At 45.5% G+C, this 15,908-nt stretch overlaps 1 protein-coding gene across 9 annotated transcripts in view; it reads left to right on the forward strand.

The window, feature by feature from the left end:
• ADAM23 (ADAM metallopeptidase domain 23) overlaps positions 1-15,908 on the forward strand; it is an 889,186-nt gene that overhangs the window by 748,258 nt on the left and 125,020 nt on the right. The window contains exon 24 of one of the 9 annotated variants that reach the window (XM_073541900.1): positions 9,394-9,560. The exons of the other annotated variants lie outside the window; for them this stretch is intronic. Coding sequence (XP_073398001.1) covers positions 9,394-9,522 — 129 coding nt within the window. The 3' untranslated portion in view covers positions 9,523-9,560. Of the gene's footprint in view, positions 1-9,393; positions 9,561-15,908 lie in introns of those variants that run through there. 9 annotated transcript variants of the gene reach the window in all.

A 15,908-nucleotide genomic window follows, 5' to 3' on the forward strand; every position in this document is an offset into this window, starting at 1 on the left:
CCAGAATTCTAGCATAAACGCCTTAATGAATCAGGGCCAAAGTCTGTTAGACTTCTTCAGGACATAATGTTCTCGTTGACTGAAAGAGTAACCATTGTTTTCATTTTTATTTCATAATTCAATAATACACATGAAAGTAAGTAACTTTGTAAAACATCTGCTTCTTTCTCTGCCAGAATTGATCAGTCATTATCAAAAGTCTCAATTCTGAGGTGAAATCTGTATTCAGTGCAGACAGATTGTTATATTACTCAGATAGGGAATGAGAGCTGCTATTGATGAGAGTCCATGGAGGAGGGAGGAGCTCTGCCTCTAGCCCCTCCCCCTCCTACATAGTCTCCTATCCATAACATCTCCTTTCTCTGTAATAGGACAGGCCATCTGCACGGAATACAGATTTTACCTTAGAATTGAGAATTTTGATAATGACTGATCAATTCTGGCAGATAAAGATGCAGATCTCTCTAAAATTATCTAATGTACAGTGGGGAAAAAAAGTATTTAGTCTGCCACGAATTGTGCAAGTTCTCCTACTTAAAAAGATGAGAGAGGCCTGTAAATGACATCATAGGTAGACCACAAGTACGAGAGTCAAAATGAGAAAACAAATCCAGGAAATCACTTGTCTGTGTCATGATCCAGGTTGGATATGACAGAGAAAATGCACAAGTAACCTTTTTTTTTTCTTTAGCTGTGTGCTAAAGTTTGGTTTCAGTTCTAGTTTCCCCCCGGTGGCCATTAGGGTCATTGCACTATGGCGGTTTCAGTTCTAGTTCCCCCCGGTGGCCATTAGGGTCATTGCACCTTGGTTACTTTAGTTTTGTGCACGTAATTATAAAACAGGTGTGATTGCTCTATAAAATAGTGTCAGGTGTGGTAATCACTGTTGGTGATAGTCCTCAGTTACAAGCAAGTGAAGGATGGAGCTGAAGGAGAGTCCCAAGCATCTCAGTGAGAGTCCTGGAGTGGCAGCTATGGTGTCTGCGAGGAGGGCTGGCATGGCTTGGTGGAGTTCTTGCATGGCTTGGTGGAGTGGAAGCTATGGTGTAGAGCTGCACTCATGATGCTGGACTCGGTTGCTGGAAAGCTGGACTCAAGAAGCTGGACTCTGTTTCTGGACAGCTGCACTCAGGTGCAGGACTCTGTTACTCCAAGGTGGCACTCGGGTGCTGGACGCTGTTGCTGTAAAGCTGCACCCAGGTGTTGGACAGGGTGGAGGAAGATGCACTCAGGTGTTGGACTCTGTTGCCTGGAGCTAGTGCATCAGAGCAAAGCTAAGTGTTTCCCTGTTTGTCACTTTTCCTCATGTTGGTGTTAGTACAGCGGTGGGGCCAATGCCTGCACCACCCAGCTCCCTAGTAAGGAATAGGTGTAGGGTGTGCTAGGGTGACAGGTATCCTGATCGACAGGTGAGGAGCCTGTATAGGGAACGTTAGGAGTGTTAGGGACACTGACTCAGGGGAGTGCAGGAGGTCTCCACGTCCCCAGTTCCCTATCACAGGGCCCTCCATGGTAAATGTTTCCCTATCCCCTGTGTCTTGTTGTAATAGTTACCAGCCTGCGGGCCGTGTCACACTGGACAATTACACGTGTCATGTCCTGTTGTATTAGTTACCGGCCTGCTGGCCATGACACAAAGGACGGGGCATGTGACAGTCTGATTCGGCAAGATTTATTTTGCAAATTATGGTGGAAAATAAGTATTTGATCATTAACAAAAGTTAATCTCTGGGGGGGCGTGGCTATGTAGCCGAGGAAGGAGGACGCACGCTACAGGAGCTCCCGATCATCCTGCTTGTATCCTGTATCTGACGCCTGGCTACCGTGATATACCCAGTGGCGTTCGGTGCCTCTGGATACTGGAACCCCCTGGACCCCCCGCAGGAGGGCGCAGAACAGCTCTGGTGAGCTGGTGGCTGGAAAGGCTGGGATGAGCGGCGGGGCCTGCATGAGGCGGTGGCCATCTTATACGCGCACTCTGTCAGTGAGAGCGGCGACGTCCAGCTTCCAGCACTGCAGCGTTACCAGGTGTGATCTGCATCCAGAGGAATTGAGGGGATATGCGGTGTGTGCCCTGGAAAAATTGGGCCCCGCGTTTACCCCCTCCTGTTGATAGACTCATTTGCCTGTTGGCGACATTACTGTAGGGACTTCTGCTCCCCCCCCCCACCGCTGCTGTCTCTGCGGGTGCTGCGGATCTCTCCCCCCCGGTCACAAGAAGCCTTATTGATATAATACCCCCTCTGCATGGACGCTGCCCCCAGGCCGTAATTATTAGACCTTACCCCTGCTGTGCTTATAATCGGAGGGGAAGAAACCCTGAAGTATACACCTCTAGTTACCCTGGTGTGCCGCACTGTCATTGATCATGAATCGATCTAAAGGATCGGTAGCAACAGAAAAATTAAGAGTTTGCCAGACCCAACCCCCTCTCAGAAATAACCCTTCACAAGCTCAGCGTAAAAATCGTCCGTCCGGGGGTGAGGAGGAGAATGAGCAGGAAGAACTGACCCTTAAACAGGCATCTGAACAATTGATGCAGGCCATCTCCCTAACTAGGACATCCCTGACTGAGAAAATAGAGGACATTTACACTGAAGTGGGGAGACTCAGTCAAGATATGCAGGCCATGAGGGGACGCATTACGGAAGTGGAGACAAGAGTGTCCCAGGTAGAGGGCACCATCACACCTATGGAGGCCAAGTTAACAAAAGTGGCGCTATGAATGCCTGGAAGCAGAAGGCGGACGATCTGGAGAACAGAATGTGTCAGAATAATATCCGCGTCATCGGTCTGCCAGAACGCTCAGAACGTTAACATACTGAGCAGTTTCTGGAGGGCTGGCTCAACGCCTCTCTGGGAGATGAATTCTCCTCAGTATTCACTGTTGAAAGGGCTAATAGGGTTCCTACAAAACCCCTTCCTCTGGGAGCCCCACCTAGACCTTTCCTGGCATGTCTCCTCAACTGTAAAGACAGAGATACCATTCTGCGTCTTGCAGGGAAAAAAAAATCTCATCAAGTTCGACAATGCTGTGATCTCAATCTTCCCCGACTTTTCCATGGAACTTCAGAAGCAATGGGCACAATTCATCAAAATCAAGAAGTGGCTCAGGGAAAGGAACATTATGTATTCAATGATTTATCCGGAACGGCTCCGGGTTGTCCACGGGGGGTACCTTCGTGTTTTTCACGAATCCAGTGTAGGCGACTGAGTGGCTGCGGTCCCATAAAGGATCCCCTGCAAAGGAATCCTAATGTGCCTACTGTTAACCTGGGTCCTTCAACTAAAGGCCTAATTGGAGCTTTCTCAGCAAGTATCCAGTTACCAACAATACCGGACAGTGTGTTCAGTGATGGTATCCCCTTGTTTGCTTTTTGATAGGGGGGTGGGACCTTGCTCCTATTTTGTTCGGTTCTTATTCTTCTTTCTTTTTTCAAAAGTTTTAATTTTAATTGTTATTTAGGTAAACGTCGCAGCCAATGGCAGTCCTGTTATCTATGTGATGTCTCTAAATTCTGATCGGGCACTAATACGCATCATTTCAAGATAAGCAAGAATGGGTTCTGAATTAATATGCATGACCTGGAATGTGAGGGGTATTAAAAGCCCCTGGAAGAAAATTAAGGTGTTCTCACAAATTAGGCAATATCATCCTCACATTGTGGCCTTGGTTGAGACACACCTGACCAGAGACACAGCTCGATGTTTTGGCAAAAACCGTAGGTACAATGGTTTATTCATGCATTTCATACCAGCCATTCAAGGGGGGTTTCACTACTAATAAATAAGGACGTTAGGTGGGAAGCCAGGGAGGCCCGGAGGGATCCTGAGGGGCGTTTCGTATTTGTACACGCACTGATCAACTCTAGGAAGTATGTTATTTTGTGTGTTTATAACCCCCCCAGCTAATATGTCAATTCTCCAGAAGGCATTGAGTTTTGCCCTGAACTATCCAGATGCAGATGTCATCTGCATGGGGGATTTTAATCTGGTCATGAATAAACATCTTGATAAGCTGAGACTGCATGATGGAGTACAGAGAGGAACTCCACCGCCGGCTACATCCCAACTCTCACAGTTCATGGAAGGTAGAGGATGGCTGGATCTATGGAAAACGCGTCACCCCGAGACGAGGGAGTATACTTGTCATTCATCCACTTAGCGCTCCTTGTCTCGCATAGATTATATCTTTGGATCCAGCAGTTTGGCAATGTGGGTGGATAATATTGAGCATGGCAGTAGGGGGATTTCAGATTATAGTCCGGTCATTCTTAAACTTAAATACCGACCGCTAAATAACAGGATAACATGGAAATCCAACCCTTTCTGGCTGAAGTTGGTGAAATCACCCAATAGAACGATTGATCAGTTGCATTGCTTCATCTCGTCCCACCCTGAACCCCGGAATATTAACTTATTTTGTGATACCCTTAAGGCATACCTGAGGGGTTGCTTATCCTCTACGATTTCTTACATCAAACGGGTGACATCGGGGGGGAGGATGATGAGATGGAGCAACGTTTGAAAGATTCGGAGGCCGCTTACATATCTGACCAGACTAGTGGCAATAGGGTGGAGTGGTTGACGTCTCAAATGTTATATACTCAACACATAGGCACTAAATCCAAACATAAACTATTTTGCTCGCCAATCTTATTTCAAGCTGGGGAATCATTCAAGTACATTTTTGGCCTATTTGGTGCGCTAACATAATACAACTAATACAATATTACAGATTCGCAATTCAGACGTTACCTTGGTATCCTCAACTGAAGAAATACTGAGCTGTTTTCATGATTATTATAGCTCATTGTACAACTCTAAAAATGACATTGATAGCCAGGGGTGTCTAGACTACCTGTCGGATATAACATTTCCCACATTAAGTTCTTCCCAGTGGGCCTTTATGGATGCTGAATTCACCTTGGAGGAGATAGAGGACGCCATAAAGGACATGGCCCCTGGGAGGGCCCCTGGACCGGATGGGTTTCCTATCGAACTGTGCAGGAAATACCGGGAGATATTAGCGCCACTTTTATTGACGGTTTTTCTGGGGATTTGGGAGAGGGGATCCATGCCGGAGTCCTTCTACGAGGCTAATATAATAGTGCTTAAAAAGGAGGGGAAGGACCCTTTAGACTGTGAATCTTATCGGCCCATATCATTAGTAAATGTGGACTATAAGATTTTTACGAAAATCTTGGCCACCAGGTTGAACTCAATCATATTGGAACTTATACACCCTGACCAAGATGGCTTTATGCCTGGTAAGAGCACTTCCATCAATGTTAGACGAGTCCAGTCAGTGGTCCAATATAGCTCCCTGGTGCCAGACAATAGACAACAGTTGGATGCGGCCAAGGCTTTTGACTCCCTTGAGTGGCCTTTCCTCCATGCATGTTTACAGAAATATGGATTTGGTGACAGGTTTCTAAAATGGGTTAATATATTATATATGAAGCCTAAAGCCCATGTCATTGTAAATAGTTCCATATCGAAGTCCTTTTCACTACACAGGGGAACCCATCAGGGGTGTTCCCTTTCCCCGGCCCGTTTTGCTCTTGCGATCGAGGCATTGGAATTCGCATAAGATCCTCCCCTAATATTGTGGGCATAGAAATAGTGGATCGGGTAGACACCATAGGCCTATATGCTGACGATATGGTGATATTTATGGATAGAGCGGAGGAAACACTGACAAGAGTGATTACCACTATAAATAAATTCAGCAAATATTCTGGTTTGTATATAAATTGGGAGAAATCTGCTCTGATGCCTCTCTCCCATGCCCCGATGCCACGACTTGACTCTTTCCTCATTGCCCATTGTACCCAATTTTAAATATCTAGGTGTTCATATTTGTCAGAGGCATGCTTGATTTGCAACTTAACCCCTTTACTACCAAGGGTGGTTTGCACGTTAACTCCCGGGCCAATTTTTACAATTCTGACCACTGTCCCTTTATGAGGTTATAACTCTGGAACGCTTCCACGGATTCCGGTGATTCTGACAATGTTTTCTTGTGACATATTGTACTTCATGTTAGTTGTAAAATTTCATTGATATAACGTGCGTCTATTTGTGAAAAAAATGGAAATTTGGCGAAAATTTCGCAATTTTCCAACTTTGAATTTTTATGCTCTTAAATCACAGATATATGGCACACAAAAAACTTAATAAGTAACATTTCCCACATGTTTACTTTACATCAGCATAATTTGGCAACCAACATTTTTTTTTGTTAGGAAGTTATAAGGGTAAAAAGTTGACCAGTGAGTTCTCATTTTTACAACACTATTTTATTTTTACGGACCACATCACATTTGAAGTCACTTTGGGGCTCTATATGGTAGAAAATACCCAAAAGTGACACCATTCTAAAAACTGCACCCCTCAAGGTGCTCAAAACCACATTCAAGAAGTTTATTAACCCTTCAGATGCTTCACAGGAATTTTTTGAATGTTTTAAAAAAAATGAACATTTATCTTTTTTTAACCCAAAATATTAGGTTCAATTTTTTTATTTTACCAAGGGTAACAGGAGAAATTGGACTGCAAAAGTTATTGTGCAATTTGTCCTGAGTACGCAGATACCTGATATGTGGGGGGGAACCACTGTTTGGGTGCATGGCAGAACTCGGAAGGGAAGGAGCGCCGTTTGACTTTTTCACTGCAAAATTGGCTGGAATTCAGATCGGATGCCATGTCAAGTTTGTAGAGCTCCTGATGTGCCTAAACAGTGGAGACCCCCCACAAGTGACCCCATTTTGGAAACTAGACCCCCCAGGGAACTTATCTAGATATGTGGTGCGCACTTTGAACCCCCCAAGGGCTTCACAGAAGTTTATAATGTACAGCCGTACAATTAAAAAATCATATTTTTTCCACAAAAATGATCTTTTCACCCCCAATTGTTATTTTCCCAAGAGTAACAAGACATCAAAAGTTATTGTGAAATTTATCCTGAGTACACTGATACCCCATATGTGGGGGTAAACCACTATTTGGGCGCATGGCAGAGCTCGGAAGGGAAGCAGCGCCATTTGACTTTTTTGGCTGGAATTGAGATCGGACGCCATGTCGCGTTTGGAAAGCCCCTGATGTGCCAAAACAGTGGAAACCCCCAATTCTAACTCTAACCCTAACCCCAACACACCCCTAGCCCTAGCCCTAATCCTAGCCCTAGCTCTAGCCCTAAAGGGAAAATGGAAATAAATACATTTTTTTTATTTTATTATTTTTCCCTAAATAAAGGGGTGATAACAGCGGGTTTGATTTACTATTTATGGCGGGTTTTTGTTTTTGGCAGCTGTCGCACGCTACAAGACGCTTTTTATTGTAAAAATAGTTTATGCGTCACCAAATTTTGAGAGCTATAATTTTTCCATATTTTGCCCCACCAAGTCATGTGAGGTCTTATTTTTTTGCGAGACGAGTTGACGTTTTTATTGGTACCATTTTCGGGCACGTGACATTTTTTTATCGCTTTTTATTCTGATTTTTGGGACGCAGAATGAACAGGGATGGGTAGTCATCTGTAGGTCTGAAGAGTCCTGATATCCTGTCAGACACATCTTTAATTTTTGCACCTGGAAGACAGCACATTTCTCTTGAAGTTATATCCGGTCTGCAGATAGCGGCCTCTGTTCCTCTCAGCAGGGAGAAAATATGAAAATATGTCTTATATTCTAGGTTCTTCAAAGTAGCCACCTTTTGCTTTGATTACTGCTTTGCACACTCTTGGCATTCTCTTGATGAGCTTCAAGAGGTAGTTATTGGAAATGGTTTTCACTTCACAGGTGTGCCCTGTCAGATTTAATAAGTGGGATTTCTTTCTTGCCTTATAAATGGGGTTGGGACCATCAGTTGTGTTATATTTCCTTTGTTGGCAATGACAGATGTCAAATGTTTTCTGGAAGTCTTCACAAGTTTGGCACCCACTGTTGATGGTATGTTGGCCCATTCCTCCATGCAGATCTCCTCTAGAGCAGTGATGTTTTGTGCCTGTCACTGGGCAACACAGACTTTCAACTCCTTTCAAAGGTTTTCTATGGGGTTGAGATCTTGAGACTGGCTAGACCACTCCAGAACCTTCACATGCTTCTTACGAAGCCACTACTTCATTGCCTTGGTGATGTGTTCTTGGGATCTTTATCCTGCTGAAAGAGCCATCCACGTTTCATCTTCAATGCCCTTGCTGATGGAAGGAGGTTTGCACTCAAAATCTCACGATACATGGCCCCATTCTGTCTTTCATGTGCACGGATCAGTCGTTCTGGTCCCTTTGCAGAGAATCAACCCCAAAGCATGATTTTGCCACCCCAATGCTTCACAGTAGGTATGGTGTTCTTTGGATGCAACTCAGCATTCTGTCTCCTCCAAACACAACAAGTTTTGTTTCTACCAAACAGTTCTACTTTGGCTTCATCAGACCATGTGACATTGTCCCAGTACTCTTCTTGACAATTTAAATGCTCTCCAGCAAACTTCAGATGGGCCCGGACATGTACTGGCTTAAGCAGGGGGACACATCTGGCACTGCAGGATCTGAGTCCCTGGCGGCATAGTGTGTTACTGATGGTAGCCTTTGCTATGGTGGTCCCAGCTGTATGCAGGTCATTCACTAGGTCCCCCGTGTGGTTCTGGGATTTTTGCTCACTGTTGTGATCATTTTGACCCCACAGGGTAAGATCTTGCATAGAGCCCCAGATCGAGGGAGATTGTCAGTGGTCTTGTATGTCTTCAATTTTCTGATTATTGCTCCCACAGTTGATTTCCTCACACCAAGCTGCTTGCCTATTGCAGATTCAGTCTTCCCAGCCTGGTGCAGGCTACAATTTTGTTTTTGGTGTCCTTCGACAGCTCTTTGGTCTTCACCATTGTGCAGTTTGGAGTGTGACTGTTTGAGGTTGTGGACAGGTGTCTTTTATACCGATAACAAGTTCAAACAGGTAACATTAATACAGGTAATGCGTGGAGAACAGAGGAGCCTCTTAAAGACCAAGTTACAGGTCTGTGAGAGCCAGAAATCTTGCATGTTTTTAGGTGATAATTTTCTTATTTTCCATCATAATTTGCAAAATAAATCTTGCCAAATCAGACAAGATAATTTTCTGGATTTGTTTTCTCATTTTGTCTCTCATAGACCACAACTACCTATGATGTCAATTACAGGTCTCTCTCATCTTTTTAAGTGGGAGAACTTTCACAACTGGTGGCTGACTAAATACTTTTTTTCCCGACTGTGTGTAATATGTTGAAATGATGAACATTTTACAGCAGATTAACTGCCAGTTTTTGTTACAAAGGAAATAATTTTGGAAATCACTCAATGTTTCAGAAATGTCTGCAGCAGTATTAATATTTTTTATGTTTTGTTTTTTTTTAAAGGATATTCACAAGTACACATATTTAACAGTAAAGACAAATGAAGGAGTGCTCACATCCGACAGCGCCATAGGTACATTACAGGGTAGAACTCTGCAGGAATGGACATTGATCCATATAGCAGAGATGTGACTATAACAGTGTCAGAAATGCCTCATGTAAAAGCAGAACATTATACATCACTTCACAGCTCAGTTTTTAAATATTTAAGCATTAGAGCGGCCAAGTAAAATTATCTGAACGTGGTTACAGCCAAAACAATATGTGTGCAGTCAGTGTTCAATCAGATATAAAACCAAGTTGTATAATGAAACAGGACAGGAGATAGCGCATCCATGGAGCTCTGCGTTACTGGTGAGTGACACCACATCCCCAAACTTCTGTCACCAACCCCTGTCTCTGTATACTATATTTTCACATGAAATTATGTGGCTTGCCAATTATTATTTCTACCATACATCTATTAGCTCCAGCTTTCCTTGTCATGAAAAGGACTTCACAATGGAAGGTCATTCCTCTCATAATACCCACATAATTCAGCATCAAGAATTCCAAGCAAACAAATCTCTGCTTAAAATCAACCAGGACCTCCATTAAATTTATTTCTTCACTTCACAGTTGTCAAATATGTACAATCCCAGATGAGGTGTCAAAAATCTTCATTGGGGCTCTTATATCTGTGACATCTAACATGTAATGCTTAACCAGGCTTGTGTAGTCTAAAGCCCCCGTCACACATAACGATGTCCCAGCGATCCCACCAACGATCCGACATGGATGGGATCACTGGGACATCGTTAGGCTGATCGCTGGTGAGCTGTCACATAGACAGCCCCAGCGATCAGGACCAGCGACGCTGGTTTCTAATGTAAACATCAGGTATCTAGGAGCCGCGCGACTCCTGGATACCCACTGTTTACATTGGAAGCCAGCGTGTATGCCGGTTTCCAAGGTAAACAGCGGGTATCCAGGAGCTGCGTCTCCTGGATACCCGACGTTTACATTAGAAACCAGCGTCGCTGATCTCTCGCTGTCACACTCAGCGATGCGTGCTGGCCAGCGGGAGACCAGCGATCGAAAAACGGCCCTGGCCGCTCGAGCACGATCAGCGATAACCGGCAAGGGGGCCGGTCGCTGATTCCCATTACACACAGCGATCTCGCTGGCGAGATCGCTGTTGTGTCACAAAATCAGCGATCTCGCTAGCGAGATCGCTGTGTGTGACGGGACACTAAGGCTATGATCACACACTGCGGTTTGCAGCTTTTTTTTCCTGTGTTTTTTTCAGCAGAAAAGAAGCTGTGTTTTTCAAAAGCTATGAGAGTTCAAAAATTTCATGCGCATGCTTGTTTTTTTCCTGCAGCATTTCTCATTAATGATGTCCTTCTATGTGGCCACCATAAATTATTAATATAAGGCGGCCACATTGTTAATGAATGGGGGCCATATTGAGGAACGTTATCAATGTCCCCCTATGTGGCCCCCTTTTACTAATCACGTGCAGCCGCAATCACTACGCCCCTGCTACTACAACAGGGTGCCCATATAATTAGTATTCTGCTATCAATTTTTATTTAAAAAACACTCTGGATGCTGTTTTCGACAGGATAGAAAAGTGCAGTTAGCTCCCTTTTTAAGCGTTTTTTCCATGCCATAACGCTTAAAAAACACATATATTAAGCATCCCATTCTTATAATGCATTCTGCAATTTTTGTGCACATGATGTGTTTTCTTCCACAAAAAAAATGCATCGGGGTAAAAAACGCAGCATGTTCATTAATTCTGTAGAAAAAAACGCATTTCCAACTATATTCTATGAGAATGTGGATGCTCCGGAAAAAAACGCATAAAAAACGTGCAAACAAAGCGGGAAAAAAATGCGTTTTTCCTGGGAAGGAGTCCGGTTTTTAGTCAGGAATTAGAGTTGAGCGAAACGGGTCGAAAAAATTCAAAAGTCGACGACTTTCGCCAAAGTCGGGTTTCATGAAACGAAACCCGACCTTAGCGTGAGGTCGGCCACGAGGTCGGCGACTTTAGCGCCAAAGTCGCGTTTCAAAAGATGCTTTAGCGCCCTTTTTCAGCCAATCAGGAAGAACGGACACTGTGGGCATAGGCAGCGGTCACCACCATCTTGGAGAAGGGCATGCAAGTGATTGGCTTGCTTTGTGGGGCGTCACAGGGGGTATAAAAGGGCGTGCACGCTGACCGCCATGTTACGCATGCTGATCTCAGAATAGGGAGAGCTGCTGCTGCTGATGATGATTCTGTAGGGAGAGTGTTAGGAAGGCAAAAAGAAAAAAAAAACTGCTTCTGCTGCTAGCGCTTTTCACTGTAGTTACTGTGCAGTGGAAGGTGAAGATTTTTGCTTTTGTGCAGTAGCGCTGGTGGCGATTAGCCTGCCTTTTAAGGCTAGCTGCATTGCTGTGTGCACACTGGTGTTCAAACTGCTTTTTTAAAAGCAATCCAAGTTTTATTGTTTTGTCCTGGTGAGGTACTGAGCGTTCATTTTTTCACACACCGTACAGCAGTGTACGCTCCTCACACAGTACCGTGTAACGGCTGTTATCACGGCCAAATTGAAGCTATCTAAGTGTGTGACTCTGTAAGGAAAAGCCGAGGAGTTTGTCCGTTCTTGACTTACACCTTATAGTTTTGTCCGTTTTTCAAACAGTTTAGTATATCTGCTGTTTGATTACATTCAAAACTAGAGAGAGACAACGTGTGTCAGTCCGTATACGAAAACACGGAGCTTGACAATTTTACATACACCATAAAGCTGAGGAGTTTGTCCGTTCCTACAGACCTACACTCTAGGGAGATTCCAATTCTGCCCAATTCTATATACACCTTGTAGTTTGTCATACACTAGGCAATTTCTGCTGGTCACATTGCGGTGTTATAGACACAGGGCCTGATAGAATCCAACTGTGTCCTGAAGTGTAGAGAGATTCCAATTCTCCCCAGTTCTCTATACACCTTTCTTACACGATCCAGAATCTGCCTGTCACATTGCGGTGTAATATAAACAGGGCCTGACAGAATCCAACTGTGTCCTGAAGTCTACAGAGATTCTAATTCTCCCCACTACTAAATACACCTTGTACCTTGTTTTACAGTACCATATAGTTGGTGGTTTTTTGGGTACATTTTCCCCAAAAATGAGGAAGTATGGTGGAAGAGTCCGTGGAAGTGGGCTGGGGTTTGCAGCTGATAATGATGGTGTTGGTGGTGGATCTGCTGGTAGTGGCAAAAGCAAAATAGGACCTAATGCAGGAGGTGTTGAGCCTGCATCATCGTCTGGCTCCACAAGGCCTCAAAGGCTCCCTTTTCTGGGAGTAGGTAAACCGCTTTTAAAGCCGGAGCTTCAAGAACAAGTTTTGGCCTACATTGCTGACTCAGCCTCCAGCTCTATCGCCTCCTCTTCTGAAGTTTTAAAAAATAAAAGCACTGAGTCGTCATTGGAGGCTCATGGTCATGAACCACACCTTTCCTTGTGTCCTTCACCCCAACCAAAATTGAAGGATGCGGCAGGCCACACTACAGATTACTCCATGGAGCTGTTTTCACATACCATGCCTGGGTTGTCAAGTCAAATCGAGAATTACCCAGGCCAAGATGAATCTGACATGGAGTGCACTGATGCACAGCCACTGATAGATGATTCTGCTGGTACATTCACTCAGAGCACTACATTGTCCTCGCAGTGTACTGAGGCAGAATCTGACCCTGATGAAACACAGGTGCCCCTTCCCGCATACTATACCACCATACACGGTGACACAGAGGAAGGTGCACATGACATTGAAGAGGAGGTGATGGATGACCCAGTTGTTGACCCAGATTGGCATCCATTGGGGGAAGAGGGTGCCGCTGCCAATAGCTCAAAAGAGGAGGAGGAGCATCCGCAGCGGGCATCAACATCACAACAGCTGTTATCTGGCAGGCCCGGAGCAGTCCAAAAACAGGTTGCAAAAACCAAAAGAGTTGCAGGACAGCTTGGCCAGATGGTCAAAATAGCACAGTATGTAAGGCCTCAAAATGTCTTCCATAGTAGGAAGAGTGCAGTGTGGCACTTTTTTGAACAAAATCCTAATGATCAGGCAAAGGTTATCTGTAAGAAGTGCGCAAAGACCTTTAGCCGAGGGAAAAATCTGAGAAATTTGAATACCAGTTGCATGCTAAGACATTTAACTACCATGCACTTGCAAGCATGGACGGACTACCAAAACTCACGTACCACATGTGCAACTGCTCCCAAAGAAGGTAGTCAGCAACACTACATTGTTTCCCCCACTGTAAGCCCACCGGTTAGCACACCACCAGCAGCAAATGTTGAGTTGTCGTCGCAAGGGCAAATCAGTCAGGGAATCACACTGTTATTGCAACGAAAGACTGAATATAGGCCATCAGAAAGAACACCAACTCCATCACCATCATCAACCCTCTCTCAGTCCGCCATGTCCACCGCTAGTTCGACCATATGCAGCTCTCAAGTCCAGCTCACCCTACCAGAGACTATGAGTAGGACAAGAAAATACTCATTCTCTCATCTGCGTACACTGGGTTTGAACACCCACATTGCCAAACTAATCTCGTTAGAGATGATGCCCTATCAGTTGGTTGAAAGGGCAGCTTTCCGCAAACTCATGGCCTACGCAGTACCACGCTATGACCTACCCAGTTGCCACTTCTTTTCTCTCAAAGCCATCCCAGCCCTCCACCTTCATGTGAAAGACCGCAATGTACATGCACTCAAGCAATCAGTGAGTGGAAAGGTGCACCTCACAACTGATGCATGGTCCAGTAGGCATGGCCAGGGCCGTTAGGTATCCATCACTGCGCACTGGGTTAATGTGGTGGATGCAGGGTCCACAGGGGACAGCGGTGGTGGTACAGTGCTGCCTAGCCCACGGTATAGGAAACAGTTGGCTGTAGGCGTTCGACCCTCCTCCTCCTCCTCCAGAAGCGAAAGCTCGTCCACAGAACGCAGTCGCACGAGCACTCCATCCGCAGCTGCCAGTGTTGCACACGAGGTGTCCCCCTATCGATCAGCTAGTGGAAAGCGTCAGCAGGCTGTGTTGAAGATGATGTGTTTGGGCGACAGACACACCGCGGAGGTACTGGCTGACTACTTTCAGCGACAAACTGAGTCATGGCTGGGCAGTCTACATCTTGAGGCAGGCAAGGTAGTTAGTGTTAATGGCCGGAATTTTGTGCAGCCATAGCCCTTTCAAAACTCAGACACATACCTTGCTTGGCTCACACCTTGAACCTGGTGGTGCAGTGCTTCCTCAATAATTATCCGGAGTTGACAGGCCTGCTCCAGAAGGTCCGAAGACTGTGCTCGCACATCTGCCGGTCGCCGGTACACTCCAGTTGTATGCAGAAGCTGCAGCGATTGCTCCACCTTCCCAAGCACCGCCTAGTTATCGACGTTGCAACAAGGTGGAACTCCACCCTGTGCATGGTTGAGCGGCTCTGCGAACAGAGGCAGGCCGTAATGCATTTGTGGGAGGATACACGGGCAGGAACTTTGAGGGCAGACATGGAGTTGACAGGTGTGCAGTGGTCGAAGCTGAAAGACCTCTGTAAAGTCCTTCAGTGTTTTGAGGAATGCACATGCCTGGTAAGCGCAGACGACGCCATCCTGAGCATGAGCATCCCACTTATGCGTCTGCTCATGCAAACTTTGACGCACATTAAGGAGCAGGTGTCTGCAGCCGAGGTTGATGAGGAAGAGGAGGAGGGAAGCCTTGATGACAGTCAGCCATTGTGTGCTCCGGGAACTCTCCTGGACGAGGTGGAGGAAGAAGAGGAGGAGGAGGAGGATGATGGGGATGATTATTTTGGGGAGGAGGATGCTTCTCGTGGGGCAAGACAAAATGTTGGCGTGGCAAGGTCTGGTACAGGGTTTGTGCGTGACTGGAGGGATGTGGATTTGCCAGAAAGTGCTCCTCCACCCAGCACTCGCAGTGCATCATTGACACCGGGAACTTTGGCCCACATGTCAGATTATGCCTTGCAGATCCTAAAAAGGGACCCCCGCATCGTCAAAATGATGAACGATGATGACTACTGGTTGGCCAGCATCCTGGATCCATGCTATAAAGGCAAATTCCAAAACATCATGCCACAGGAGAACCTTAACCTAATATTGGCTAACAAACAAGCAACTCTGGTAAACCGGTTGGTTGAGGCATTCCCAGCACACAGCAGCGGTGATGGTTCTCACACGAGCCATAGGGGCCGGGGGCAAATTGGAAGAGGTGTTGGTGGTGCACACATCAGAAGTGGCGTTGGAGACAGGGGTTTCATGACCATGTTGTGGACTGATTTTTCAAGTCCCGCTCACACGACTGGTAATACTGCATCGATTGAAAGTGACAGGAGACAGCACTTGTCAACTATGGTTACAAACTACTTCTCGTCCCATATCGATGTTCTCCCTCACAGTTCATTCCCATTTGACTATTGGACTGCTAAACTGGACACCTGGCCTGCAATGACACAATATGCC

The sequence above is a fragment of the Dendrobates tinctorius genome, unplaced genomic scaffold (genome assembly GCF_039654945.1).
Source record: "Dendrobates tinctorius isolate UK_male_01 unplaced genomic scaffold, ASM3965494v1 ptg000125l, whole genome shotgun sequence".
NCBI classification, from domain to species: Eukaryota; Metazoa; Chordata; class Amphibia; order Anura; family Dendrobatidae; genus Dendrobates; species Dendrobates tinctorius.